This window comes from Lissotriton vulgaris, chromosome 1_1 (assembly GCF_964263255.1).
Source record: "Lissotriton vulgaris chromosome 1_1, aLisVul1.2, whole genome shotgun sequence".
Taxonomy (NCBI): domain Eukaryota; kingdom Metazoa; phylum Chordata; class Amphibia; order Caudata; family Salamandridae; genus Lissotriton; species Lissotriton vulgaris.
In genome coordinates this window covers 850,916,870-850,932,209 of record NC_141685.1, presented here as the reverse complement: position 1 = coordinate 850,932,209, position 15,340 = coordinate 850,916,870, and the positions used below count along the sequence as shown (strand labels likewise).

The 15,340-nt window shown below is 43.6% G+C and overlaps 1 protein-coding gene across 4 annotated transcripts in view; it reads right to left on the bottom strand.

Annotated features, from left to right (window-relative positions):
* CAMSAP2 (calmodulin regulated spectrin associated protein family member 2) overlaps positions 1 to 15,340 on the bottom strand; it is a 541,958-nt gene that overhangs the window by 171,267 nt on the left and 355,351 nt on the right. For all 4 annotated transcript variants that reach the window (XM_086957854.1, XM_086957865.1, XM_086957838.1 and 1 more), the window contains one exon: positions 10,326 to 10,467. In XM_086957854.1, the coding sequence (XP_086813980.1) occupies positions 10,326 to 10,467 (142 nt within the window). The remainder of the gene's footprint in view (positions 1 to 10,325; positions 10,468 to 15,340) is intronic.

Below are 15,340 nucleotides of genomic sequence, written 5' to 3'. Positions count from 1 at the left end.
CTCTTAATGCTATAAGTATTATAAAATAAGGGATTAAGAGTAGTTGGTCATGGTGTACAGTGTATTCATTTTATTCTGTGTTATTAATTTGTTTTCGCTTACTTTTCATGTACCGCGTAAATGAGGGCCTTGAACTAGGGATGGGATCCATCTTGATGCTGACGTATCACACATCACATGACCTAAAATCTGGGACGTGCAGCAATGGAACCTGACCAGATTGGCCATTGAAAAGGGGACTGTCCTTTCCAGGCGCACCTTTGCCCTTGAAGACTTTCTATTTTTATTCTGAAATGTGCAACAATGTTGCAAACCTTTTCTTCTCTATTGTACTTTCCCACACGTAGGCCTGGGAACCAGGTGTTAGGGGGAGGGATAATGTCACGTGCAGTATAGGTGGTAACTATGACCAAACCACCTCCCTTGACCAATCAGAAGATGGGACTTTGTCATTTTGCAACATTTATGGGTGGTCTTGGGGATCTAAACTTGTATAAATAGCCTAGCTTAGCTTAGAGAAATTGTCCGACTTGTCCGACTAGCAGACCTGTCACTGACCCTACGAACTCTATAGGTGCCTGATACAGAGTGCTGCGGAGCATTCTGCCTGAAACTTTCCACAAACTCCAAGGGGTGGAAATTAGTCCTAAGTGCTAAGCGAAGCACTTTGCTGGGAGATTCGAAAACCCAATCGGGGTTATTGGCGGATTCCGTGCAGAAGAGGGGGTAACGCTGGCGTTGCATCCGATGCTGTAAGGGGTTGGTCGTGCCTTGGTGAACCCAGTCTTGACCCAGACCTGAGGGGTATCCTGTCCTGACTGTCCATGAGCTGTACCTGCTCACCTTCTGGTATTCCTGAATCCTTGAGGGTCCTTGTCCCGTTCTTTCCCAACTGACCCGTGGCCAGGGTTAGTCCTCATTCTCACCTAGGTAACTATTGACAAAGGTGTCTGTCTGTACTTACTCTCAACTTTCCTCCTCTGATTAAAGCAATCTTGCCTGTGATATTCTCCATATCTCCTTTGAATGTATAATTCATGCAATTGATTATTAGCAAATGTTCCACTTTTACCCTTCCTATAGGACATTGTTAAACCCGACTGTTTATCTAGCTTGTTCCACTTATTCCCTTTCCCTTAGTATGGTTGCCGTGAAGTTAGAAAGATAGCATCAGGTTTAGGAAGTAGTATAAATCTATTAGGTCACACAGTTAGGTTTTCCTCACGTCCTTGCCCTAGATTAAACTGTATTAGATAAATATTCATTATGATTCATGCCCTATAGTATTCCCTTTTATTCTATGATACTCACTTTGATCCAGAGCTACATTCTGGTTCTAATACTTATCATTGATGTATTACTGTGCATTTGCCTGCTTGTAATGGCATTTTCGTCTTAAACTTATACTATATAAAACCCTTAAAACCAACAAGGTGTCTGTGGTCATTATACATTAAAAGTAATATTAAAGGTATCAAATGTGTAAAGTAGAATCTTCTCTCTTTTAGGAAAACCCTTATCACCTGTCCACTTCTAGCTCCTGATCTGTCAGGAGTAATGTGCCTGTGGTAAGTCAGGTACATGAATAGTATGTGGTGTAAGAGTCACCCAACCGATTACTCATAAGAGCGTGCGTGAAATCGCCTGGTTCACCCCAGTATAAAACGTTAACATTGGAAATAATCACGCAAAGGGCCCAGTGCGTGGAAAAGTTTGGTGAGCCGGGTGACCCGCGCGCTCTATCAGCCAGACTGGGAACAATTGTCTACAAAGTATTGATATTAGAGCTGACGTGAGAAACACAGGCCAAATTCAAGATGAGAAGCAAAAAAATCAATTAACTCCAATCAAAAACAGTGCATAGCTCATCAAAGGTCACAGCAAGTATCTGTCAAGAGCAGGTCTTCTTGGCGACAGGTAGTATACCTTCTTAGTATGTAGGAAAGACCTACTATTTCAGGAAAAAACGGCAGACGCCATATTGTGACTGGCAATCTAGTATAGCTCCAGCAAATAATACAAGAAAAACCTGGAGAAGGCAGAGAATTCACAGAGTCCAGTGAGCAAGCAATCAAACAGATAAAATTGCAACGCAACTGGACTCAAACTGGACTCCCTTTTTATAGAGCAAAATGGATGTGATGAATTCCATAACCATCTTAGACTGGGAAACATAATTATAATATAAACATGCAAAATAATGAAAACTATATTTCTATTCCCAAGAACTACAGAATGAGAAGTGTAGGATATACACAGTTAGTATATAGTGTTTCAGAACAAATACCAGGATAAGGAGACATCCTCCTGCTTTTGGCGTTGGCGATACCTCAGTATACAGAAGGAAGTCGCCCCACAATACTTTGTGCATCCGTGAATGAACCATAACATGGAGAGAAAGGAGAATGGCAGCCGAGGACTACGCTGTGTCTTGGGTGCAAAATTGCCCCGAATAAGATGATACACAAGAACGAGCTCACGGAAGCCTGAGAACACTGCAGGAGCAGCGCCTGAGTACCATACGGCAAAGGTAATGATGAATTCCTTATGCTCTGCCCCCGCTTAGGAGCTCCTGGTTTACAGGGAAATTTTGATAGAACTGCTTACCCAAAAGGGGGGGGGATGAACTTGATCTGCTAGTTCCCAGGAATTCAAAAAATCAGAGGGGGAACGGATCACTTGTCCTGGGTAACCAGGGTTTCTTAGCTTTTCGTTTCACGGTACCAATAAAAAGAACCTCAATCACGTGCCAAGGCTCGGATGGCGGTATATCTTGGTTCTCCGCCTTTATAGGTACGTTTCAGCATCATCATCGGGTTCGTTGTTATGCTTCCTCCACCCGGAGGTAAACCACTGGTTAAAACAGTAGTGATAAGTGATCAATAATGGTGAGTTACAAAGTGGAGGAAAAAAGGGGGTGTTCTGGTAAAAAGCTTGAGTGGCCAGATAGAACGGAAAATGTATTAAGTCTGGGTTCAGGCTCTTTTAAAATCTTGGGCGTGCATAGGAAGAGGAGTTAGGAGTCTTCTGCACTGATCTCAGTCCATGAAAAAGGTCGACATGTTTCAGCCTTTGGGTTGCCCATGAGGGGTTGGGTAGGCTTTCTTCAGGACCTAAAACTAGTGAAAAAAGTTGAAAGCAACCTTTATCTTCAGGGTCCATATGGGTCTAGGTATATTAACCTGACTTCTGAAAGTACCTCTTAGTCATTGCATTATGACTTCATCAGGCGGTTCTAGAGGGGTATGTGCCGGCTCGTGTGCAGGATTTGCACGACTAGTGCTGTCTCTCCCTCTCGATCCACCGGGGACCACTTCCTTCTCCCTATTTTTGATTTGATACAGTTCCCAGGAATGACCACAAGGATTATAACCTTTCTAATCAATAATGTTTCTAAGCTTCCCTGTAAAGTATCAAAAGTCATGGATCTTCTGAACTTCATACTCAGGTAGCCCATCAATAAGTATGGGAGCTGGTCTCTTTACAATCTTAGTACCTTTACGACAGAGATATGGTTTCTAAGAGAAGAATAAAAGGATGGATGAACCCTACAGAAAAGGGGAAGCTTGAGACGTACTGTTACAAGATTAATAATCTTAAAAATTTCAAAAAGGTCACCTAGGAGCAAATTCAGACCTACAAATAGAGCAAGGTAGATTAATACAGGACAATCAAACTCATACCCTATCTAATAAGTAGGAGGTGGTTCCCAGTGCCGATTGCCCTATAGACTTTGTTTAGATTTAGCAGCCTCCAATGTTTATATATTCTCTCTGACCTTCTTTAACCGTTCTAATACATTTTGAACTGTAGGTAAAGGATCTTCAGTTTCTAATGAATCTGGAAATGTTCAAGTATGGAGTCCTATTAAGGCAAAGAAGGGAGAGTAAACACTGGACTTATGAATTGTGTTATTGTAGGCAAACTCTGCTGCAAGTAAGAGATATTTCCAATTGTATTGGGTAGGGGTAGAAGAAATTTACAGCCAAATTCATCAACCAAAACTGCGATCGCAATAGCTGCGAATTAGCTATTGCAATCGCAATTAAAAGAAAAGCAATTCATGATGTGAAAAAGTCTAAAATTGCGAAATCGCAAAAAAATGTTTGCGAAATGGCAAAAAATTTTGCAGAATCTAGGTGGAACCCCTTTAGCGATTAGGAATTAGCGAGAATCCAAGGATTCTGCGAAATATTTTGTGAACTCGCTAAATAATCGCAAACGCAATTCATGAAAACTCGCAAATTGCGAAAAATCAGAAAATCGCCATTTGCAATGCGCAATTTAAGGAGAACCCAAACCAGGTGGGAACCATGAAGTCAATAAAAAAAGTTTAAAAAAATAAACTAGCCACAGGTGCAGGCCTGACCAAACACACTTAAGGAGACACAGTGGGAGCATGAGGACCCTCACAATGCCAGGACTCTACAAGGTGGTCAGGCGGCGAAGGCTCCAGGCTGCAGCAAGGAACAGACGCAGGATCCATGAGCGAATATTGCGCCAGCAGATCACCCTTCTGGCCCAAACTGAGGAGCAAATCTACTCCAAGCACCGCCTGAATGGGGCAATGATCCCTAAGCTGATCCGGGACCTAGACCCCCTGATGCAGCACCCAACAAGGAGGACCAATGCCGTGCCCACCCATGTCCAGGTCTTGTGCAGCCTGCACCTCCTGACCTCCGGAAGCTTCCAGGGGGTAGTTGCCGTTGCAGGGGGGGATCTCCCAGAGCACCATGTCCCGCTGCCTAAGTAGTTTCCTGGAGGCAATGCTGAGCTGGCTACACCATTACATCACATTCCCGACCACCCAACAGGACTTGAATCAAACCAAGCTTGATTTTTACAACATTGCGCAATTCCCACATGTAATAGGATGCATTGACTGTACCCACATCCACATCTGCCCACCTGCACAAACAGAATACATGTACCGGAACCGCAAGTCCTACCACTCCCTGAATATCCAGATGGTGTGCAACGCTAAGACAATCATCACAGACATAGTGGCACAATACCCGGGGAGCACACATGACTCCTTCATATTCCGGCACAGCGGCATGCACACACGACTGGCCAGGGGAGACTTTGGCGAAAGACACCTTCTAGGTAAGTACACATGCCAACAAATAGTACATTCTGACCATGTAGCTGAGCATTACAGGCACTCACCCTCTGCTCCTTTCATTCAGGTGACAGCGCCTACGGTCTTCGTGAGTACCTCCTCACCCCATACCTCAACCCTGCCACACCGCAGCAACGGCGTTACAATGCTACACACATCCGCACAAGAAATTGCATTGAGAGTACCTTTGGGCTTTTGAAGAGCCTATTCCGCATACTTCACAAGACTGGTGGGGCCCTCAAATACCAGCCCGAGGTCTGCTGCCGCATCGTGGCCGTGTGTGCAATACTCCACAACATTGCTACCAAGCGCAGGATACCTGTAATGATCTCTGGCAGTGAGTCAGAAGGGGACAACCGCCCACTTGCACATGTGCGTCATGCACGCGGGGAGAATCCTGCTGAAGGACACAGGCGCCGCAACCAAATCATAATTAACTGTTTCTAGTGCACCCACTCCCCTCACCCAACACTTCACTCATGCATGACAATTGAAATAATGACATGAGTCAGATTAACTGGTACTGAAGAAATATTATTGTTTTTTTCACAATAATGTGGCATTTTTTCTTACAGTCACATGAGAGCTGTATTGACTCATACATCCCCATGTATGTGAGGAGGGCATGCTTGTTTCATCAGCATGGCCCTGCATGGTACACAATAAATTGTCAGTGGCGCCTCCGGCCGGAGGCTCCCAGTCGCCTTACCACCCCTTCCTCAGCATTTGCCTGTGAGGCAGCAGTGGGCCTGGTGCTGCGGCGGGGTACAGTCACCAGTGGCAACGACTGGCTGCTGTGGCTGGAATTGCCCTCATTTGCGTCATCCCCCCCACCTGCCTGGCCATGGCCAGTCGCCTGCAGACTCTGCACTGCAGTGGTGACTTGCTCCAGTGCCCTAGCGACATCCTGGCAGCATTGCACCATTTGTATTTGCATCGCCAACGAGCGACGTGAGAGTTGGAAGGTGGCATTCCCAATAATGTAGTTCGAGCGTGTGTACTCTGACAGGCGGGTCAGCAGCTGGCGGTGGCGGCGGCGGTTGACGTCCCACTGGGTCAACATGACCTGGGTGTTTTCCTCAACAGCAGCGGTCATCCTCTCCATTCTGTCACTGAGCTGTCCCACATTCTGTGCAGTCTTGTGCAGCTGCAGGTGGATGGCTGCCAAGTGACGTGCCTGGTTTTGGTGTACGCAAAGCATACAACGCTCAATTGACAGGCCAGGTACCCGGACATTCACCCCCCTGCCGGCGAGTGGTGTTGTGTCGCGCGGCTCCCTCACCAGTCCGCTGGACTGTGATCTCACAGTGGCTGTGCGCCTTGACTGCTTCTGTGCTGCAGCTGTAGTTGCCAGTGCTACTGGCATGGGTGTCACACGGGATGGTTGTGGCGCGCCTGTTGTTGCAGGGGTGGACCTGTCCACAGGGGCAGGTGGCGGTACTACTGCTGGTGCAGGCCCTGATGGTCCTGGTTGAGGGGAAGGATGGACCTCTCCCTCGGTGTCCTCGGGATTGTCGTCTATATGCAGGGCCTCATTATTGGTGCTGGGTTCTTCAGCGCCACCTGTGATGTAAAGTGGACGTTGATTAATGACATGTTTCTTGCACATGGGAGGTTGCTACATGCATGCAGGCTAGCATTCCCTGACTGGCTGTAGGACTGACTCTCACTGGACAGGTCTGGCTGTATGGGGCTAAATGGAAATTGTGGTCAGTGCAAGTCCCACAATGCAATAGGGCTTTTCTGGTGTGCATGGGCTGCATGACTGGGGTTTCTGATGGGTAGCTCTGGGGTCATGGCCATTGTTAGGGGACAGGGTTGCAGTCGCATGGCACTTACCTTGGGATTCTTGGGTGGGTCGGGAGGAGTCCAGCCGGGTTACCCCCACGCATGCCTCAGGATTCAGTGTGTCCTCCACAAGATCCTCCAGTTAGGTGTTGGGTGGTACAGTGGGTTCTCCTCCTCCAGTTGCAACTCGCTCCGCCAGCCTCTCTGCAATTCTTTCCTTGGCACACCCTCTGAGGTCATACCACCTCTTCTTCAAGTCGTCTATGGAGCGCTGGGTCACTCCCACTGCATTTACTTTGGCGCGGATGCGCATCCAAATGCGCCTTTTGTCCGCCTCAGGCACCCTCCTTGAGTCCTTCCTGAAAAGCCGGTCATGGTCTTTGCTCACTCCCTCTATTAAGAATTCCAATTCTTGCTCAGAACATTTTATTTTTATTTTCCTTCCTGAGGCACTACTCCCTGCTGCTTCCTGGGACATTTTCTGCTGTGGGGTGTCTCCTGAATTTCAGCTAGAGGTGGTCTGGAGTGGAGCTCTGGCCAGTGCTGCTTCCACTTTCAGGCTCAGTATGCAGAATGAGGGAGGGAACTGCCTGCTTCCTGGTTGTGATGTCATCACTGTGCTCGAAATGCGACTTCCCGTTTTTGCGATCTCGCAATTAGCAAGATCGCAATTTGCGATTTCGGTAATTTCGAGATCGCAATTTCTACACGGAAAAAGGCAGATTCTGAGATTTTTTTGCGATTTGAGCAAAATCGCAAACGGCAATTGCAGCCGTTTGCGATTCGCTTTTTTTGGTTGCATTTGTTCATGAATCCCATTCTGCGAATTCTAAATTGCGATTCGGTATTTCTCGCAATTTATAATTCGCAGAATTTGGGTTTGATGAATCTGGGGGTTAGCACCTTAAATATTCTTAAAGAGTTTGATTAATCAGTTTGCCCATTAGCTTGAGAGTGGAAGCCAGATGTTGGTGCCCTTTAGAAGCTAAGGTTAAGACATGTGGATTTCCAAAATTTTGAGATGTAGCGAGGTCCACAATAAGAAATTATAAATAAATTATTTTCAAAGGTAGCCTGTGGAGTTAAAATATTTCAGAATAGAAAAACTCAGCCATTTCAGACACAGTTGGCAACTTAAGAAGTGCAGAAAAATTAGCTATTTGGTATATGAATCTACTGTAACCATTATTGTGGTGAAATTCTCAAATGGAGGCAAATTTACGCTAGTAGCAGTAGAAATGACTGCCAGGGGTTGGAGGGAATTTCAGATGTCAATAATAATTCTGCTTTTCTTCATCCTTCAGATTTATTTTGAGCACAGACTTCACAGGAGTTGATAAATCGTGTGACATCCCAGTAAAGAGAAGGCCACCAGAAATTCCTTCTAGTCAAATCTTCAGTGGTCTGTCGTCTTCTCTGTCCCGAGATTAATGAATTATGACAAACATGAAGTAAAAGTCTTCGGGAATTTTAGATGGAATAAAGAGTTTGTTTTGAGCAAAAATCAAACCATTTGTATTCTTTCTCTGAAAACGGCAAAAATGTTTTTCAAAGTTATAGAAATGAAATAGCGTGGGTCTTTACAGATCGACTAGGAAATGTGGAAGAGGTTACAGAAATGATGGTTTTTGGAGCTGTGATTTTCTCAATAATTTGGGATTCGTCAGATTCATGATATCACCAGACAGTGAATCAGCGATAACATTCTCAGAGCTGTGAATGTAGATAAGAAAAAAAAATGTTGAATAACGAATGCCCAGCAGACTTGCCTATTATTACGACACTCTGCCTATTAGAAAACTTGAAGAATCCTGTGATCGGTGTGAAGAGTTACTCGAAATTAGGCTCCCAGTAAAAGCATCTCCATTCAATAATGCTGCCTGTATAGTCTGAAGTTCTTTCTCCAAAACAGAATAGTTTATCTCTACTGGAGAGAAGCTTTTGAGAAGAAGGGAAATAGATATTTTTCTCCATCTTGACAGAGCTGAATCATGACTACTACCTTAGATAGATCTGAGAAATCAGTCTCAAGAATGAAGGGCATGGAGGCATTAGGCTGTTGTAATATGGGAGCTGGAATTAACTATTTCTTTAGCCTTTCAAAGGCTAGGGTGATACTATAACTTAATTTGTTCTTCTTGAGCAGATCGATGATCGGAGCGACTGCTTGGAGAATTTCTTGATGCATTTCCTGTAGTAATGTGCTAGGCCTAAAAAGCTCTGAGTTTCTTTACTGAAGTAGGAGTAAGCAAATCTAGACTGGATTGAATCTTCTGAGTGTCTATAGCTATTTTCCAGAGGAAAGAACCAAGCCCAAACAGTCTACAGAATCATTTCCAAACAGACACTTTTTGGGTTTAGCCAACAATTGTTGTCTATCAAACACTGCAGGACTTGCTTGACAAGGATTTCCTCTAAGTAGATGGCTATTGTCGGAAACATCAAGTCTGACAAGACATTGTTCATAAAACTCTGGAAAACAACAGGGGCATTACAGAGGTCAAACGGTATCACATGATAATCAAGGTGCCCAAAGGGTTTTCTGAGTGCTGTTTTCCAATCACCCCCTGATCAGATCCAGATCAGGTGATAGGTTCCTCTCAAATTTGATTTTCTGAATACTTTAGCCCCATGTCATGCGGCAAAGGTAAGGATGAATTACTTACAGTATTTCACTAACCTATGTCACAGAAGCATAGCTAAAATAAAAGCAACCCACTACACCACAAACCTTATCAGATATGTGCCTACTGACTCAACCAGGGCTACTTTAAGCTTAAAAAATTGATATCTAGTCTCCAGACTTGTTGGTGATAATAATTTTTAAGACGACCTTCACAGACATTATAGATCAAACATATATTACAACAAGAAGGATGAGTAGTATATTTTGGAAGCTTTTATGAGCTGACAGTCAAAAGAGCACCATCCTTTAGCCAGCATCTTCATTGTCTAATGTCATGCATCCAGGTAAGCCTTTCACAAAGGAATTAGCCTTATCTTTTTTGGAGACATAATTCTTTTGTTGCAGAGCCAATGAAATGGCTAGGAAACATATTTTGAAAATTTAGTTAACTATGAAATAACCCGAAATGTAGCTTACAAATACAATCTTTCTTTTATAGATCACATCTAGCATTAGACTGACTGAAACTGTGCTTTTCTGTCATATAATCATACATAGCACAAATACAACAATGCTGTTTCAGAAGTAGGTCATATGAAGCTATACATGTTCTCCAAGGGACTAATGGCAGTAAAAAGACACCTAAAACATATTTACATTAACAAGAAAACTTGTCAGTAAAGGTCAATAACAGTTCAGTCATGCATCACTTGAGTATAAAAGCCTATAAAATAATTATTTTCTGTTCTTAAAAATCACTTCTGGTATAGCAAATACAGGTCTCTTCACCTTCTAATTTGATGACATCAGGGCAGTAAAAGTGGATGAGAGCAGCTAGTGCACATCCATCTGTACCATCCTTCAGTAAATTCTCCAACAGTGGAATGCAAGGAAGCTGTTTGAGAAGCGTCTGATCCTTCCTATATCGTGCCTGTGAGACAGAAAAAAATATTTTGTCAGCACTCATTTGGAATAAATCATAGTAGCACAAAGATCTGTTTATTCAATTTATGAAACATACACAGCAAGATAGATGTGTAGATTGATTGGGTTTCTGCATTTTTACCTTCAAAATATGTTGGCGATATTTGAGGAGGAATATCAATGTCAGTGCAGCGGCACAGCGATGGGTGAATGTATGGCTCCATTGTAAGACCATTTTTACATTAAACATTGAGAGAAGATGCACACTTTTACAACAATTGTTTACACAAATATGTTAAATTAAGACTATACTTTACAAGTGATCTATTTGTGATATAGACAAGCACAGGGTCTGCTGTTAAGATTTTACCACATATTTGATTGCCTCTGAACTGTTCACAATAAATTGCAGAATAGAATCTAAAGCACTAAAATGTAGTCATGTGTGGAAAGCTGTAAATATAGCATAAACTTATATGTTGATACAATCTGCGTATCTGGTGGAAAGGCCACATGAATTCACAGAGCGTAATCATTTTTTATTACTACAATCTAACTGTTATCGCTTTGGTGATTTGGCAGACTTGATCCTAATTACTGAGGAGAATGAACTCAGAAGCAATTGAGGATAAAATGGTTGTGATCAGAGCTTAATTTATAAAATCAAATAGGTGCTGGGGCTCAAAGTTTTGCATAGAAGCCTGTAGCTTGGGCGCTATCAAATTTTGGGTTGTAGAACATCAAGGTGGTTTAGTCCTGATTCCACCTAATGTCTTTTCCATCCACCACCAGACACTCCCTACCACTTATCTAATTCTTGCACATTCCATTTCATATTTGTCACTGTTTTAGCATATTTCACATTCTCATTTATTCCCCTTTTTATGTTTCTCTCTCTCTTGTGAGGGATTAAAGTTTGATGAGGAAAAATACGTGCTGGTCCCCAAAATGACTGCCAGGGTTCCACCTGCAACTATTAGCTCAAATTAAGCACTAATTGTTATACCTCTAGATGAGAGTTAAGGTGAAGCAAACATATTTTCTTCTAGGTATTGCCAGGGTGTCACTGGGTATAAACACCCGGGGGATGTGTTGCCCAGTATACCTTTCTATAGCACTGATTTAGAAACATGAGTGCATTATTAGAAAATATTTGATAGTTTTTCAAGATAATTCTAGTTTAACAGCCATCCCAAAAACATCCAAAGTACATCTAGTTGTGATAGGATTCTGAAGGATATATTGGAATACACAGATTCCAAACATTTGTACAAAATGCATGTTTACTCATGCCTGTTATGTTTGGACTCATTTTTCAGTGGAAGTATGTGTTCCCGTACTTCTCTTGGTATGTTTTGTTAGTCTTTTAAAATGGCACATTCTCTGTTCCAGTCTTCTCAAATAATTTTTAATGGAATATCCATTTCTGTTAATTGAATATTAGTTTATCAAAATACTTCACAGCATATAACACTTTGGCTCACCTTACAACAACAAAGGAATAAAGAAATAAAGACAAACAGTAGGTTGGATTTCAATATGCAAATACACACAAACATTCAGTTACAATAAAACAACTTTAATACACTTGGTTGACACCTTCATACGAATAATAATATTAGAATATAATATGGAACTATATAAGTCTTTTATGTGAAATGTTTGCCATCGTCAATCAATCAATCAAGTAGTATTTGTATAGCGCGGCTAATCGCCCCAGGGGTATCCAGGTGCTGTGCTGCAGGTATCGGTCAAAGAGCCAGGTCTTGAGTCTCTTCCTGAAGTGGCTCAGTGATTGGAAGTGCAGAAGTGGAGTGGGAGGTTGTTCCAGGCTTTGGCAACAAGGTCGGAGAAGGAGTGTACTCCAGAGTGGGTGCAGCATGTACGTGGTGTCTGAGTGAGGTTGAAGTGTGAGGAGCAGAGGTTTCTGGAGGGTTGGTGGAAGATCAGACAGTGGTTCATGTAGTCTGGTCCTTGGTTGTGTAGGGTTTTGTAAGCGTGGGTGAGGAGCTTGAACTGGCATCTCTTCTGGACGGGAGCAAGTGTAGGTCTTTCAGATGCTGGGTGATGTGTGTCCTCTTGGGCAGGTTGATGACCAGTCTGACTGCTCCGTTCTGGATTGTCTGGATTCTTTGCCAGAGCTCTGAGAAGGTGCCGGCATAGAGTGCGTTTCGGTAGTCGAGCCAGCTGGTGATGAGGGCCTGCGTCACGGTTTTCCTTGTGCTGATCGGGGAGCAATCTAAAGATCTTCACCTTAAGGCTACAGCCGTGGCCCGTTGATGTAAGAATGGTGAGGCCGGGTGGGGGAGGGGGAGTGGTTGACAGGCGACAACGAGGGAAAATTAACTATTTATTTAATTTTCCCCTGTGGTCGTCTGTCAAATCCACTCTGACTCTAGTCCACCCGGCCCGGCCGCTCTTACCTGCAAAGCCCATGGCTGTAAGGATACTAATACAATATCTATTCATAATGAGTATATTATACCCTGGTTATTTTGGCTAGGTCTCGAACCACATTAGAAGTAGTTTGACCAACACTTCATAACATACTAATGGGATTTTAGTGCAAGGACAAACTTAACTGCTCCAACAGAATTCCTAGTTGCTTTACCGGTAAGATCTGAATTTGGCTCAGATGAAAATCAATTGAGGACATAAATGTACATACATAAAACGTACCTTGTCAAGATCTATATTGCTTTTGGCCCTAGGTGTCATTCAAACTGCTAAACAAAATATCACGCGGATTTTGATTATGCTTTTTCAAGTGAGTTCCCATGTATGAATCTGCTAAACATAGTATACCGTTCCACATTTATTAATTACATAGGCCATGTCTCACTTAAGAGCTTCTCAGGCCACACATATGTTAGGTCCACTATTTTCATTTCACTTAAAGCATTGCATTTCACTCATCCCATAATTATTGTTTTCCGTGTGTTCTACGGCGTAATCTGTCATTGTTCCTATCACTGGACAGTGACTGAGATTTGAAAAGGGAAAGTGTTTGTAGGGCACAGGGTTGTAAGGATGTAACAGGGAGAGAGAGATAGAGAGAAACACTTGCTCCAGCAAGTTAGATGTGGAAGACCTGGACTGGATTTTCTGGTTGGCAGAAAGGCACGGTATCACAGATTACAAAGGCAAAGCACAATGTATCTGTCAAGATATAGTGAAATAAGATAGTAAGGGCCTGACTTAGATCTGGGCGCATGGGTTACTCCGTCACAACGGTGACGGATATCCTGTTCGCAAAAATAATAAATCCCGTTAAATCCTATGGGATTTATATTTTGGATGATGGAATATCCATCACTGTTGTGACGGGGTAACACGTCTGCCAGGGTCTAAATCAGGTCCTAGGAAAACTGGCACAAATAGGGAATCACAATGCATGAAGGAGCTTAACTGGTGCATTGAGGACCCACACTGTGACTAGCCTCCAGACAAACCTAGAAACTTGCCAGAGAACTGAAAAAAGAACACACGGCGGAGCATCAGGACATCCACATGAGCAAATCAGGAAGCTTGCAGCAAACGAGAGACAGAAGATAATCAGTAATGGAAAGAATAGTAGTAACGTGGGAATGATGTTGGATGCAAACTAGTACGAAAGTGACAGAGACGTAACAACCACTGTTGCCAGACACCAGCTTTCAGGTCAGAGTGTCCTTGTTAAAGCTCCAGCTAATTTGACCTAGAAGACCCCTTATCAAATACTCACCCTTTACTGAGTGGTGCAGCGTGTTGCTGAAGTGACCCTGAATGTGCTTTCATGCATGATTGTAGTTTCCATTGTTCTGTCCTCCACCCCCTCCTCATGTGGTGTTTCTTTTCCCTTTCCTTTCTGTGTTAATCTCAGAGATTTGACACTAGCCTCCCTCCCAAAGACTTGTCTTCCTTTCGGACTTAGGTTTAATAGGAAAATCCCAGTGAAATGCTCTTATCTATGTTGAGGCATGGACAAAAGCTGCTGGCTCTCAGAAGTTTTCAGATTTCCTATAATTTGTACGCAGGTGCTTCATCAACTAGAGTAGGAGAAGGAGCAAATGAAGTAGACGAAACAGCCTTTTTGACTCCAGAGACACAAGATACATGGTGAATTCCCTTATGATTGTAGTTTCAACTTTAGTGCATATAGTCCTGTCGGGTATGCCTAGACATGGGTCCTGTGCTCTCCATGCCACTGGAGTCAAGCTATCCTGGGTGATGAGGGCTGAAAGCCCGAAAACGGTCCTAGGATGCTTGTATCCAGTCCAAGGAGGCCCGGGCCTGGCAGTTTGGGCTGGTCTATTCCCATTTGGCGTAGGGTCAAGACTGATTTGCATATTGTTGGGTCCAAACTGGAATGTCATGATGAGTAAAAAAACTATGGACTTAGGCCCAGATCTCTGTACTGGGCCGCATGTATGACATTGTTCTTGATTCTGTCCATCAATTGTTCTTTTTGCATTTGTCACCACGAGTGGGACGAGTATGCCCAGATGTGGGTCCCTTGCTCTCCATGCCACTGGAGTCAAGCTACCCTGGCTGATGAGGGCTTAAAGCCTGAAACCAGTCATAGTCTGCTTGTTTCAAGTCCAGGGAGGACCTGGCCTGGCAGTTCGGGCTGGACTGTTCCCATTGGGCACATGGTCAAGACTGATTTGCATATGGCTGGGTCCAAACTGGAATGGCATGGTGAGCAAAAAAACGTTGGACTTAGTCCTAGATATCTGTACTGAGGTGAATGTATGACATTGTTCTGTATTCTGCCCATTAATTGTTCGTTTTGCATTTGTCACCCCGAGTGGGACGGTTATGCCCAGACGTGGGTCCTGTGCTCTCCATGCCACTGGAGTCAAGCTATCCTGGCTGATGAGGGCTGAAAGCCCGAAACC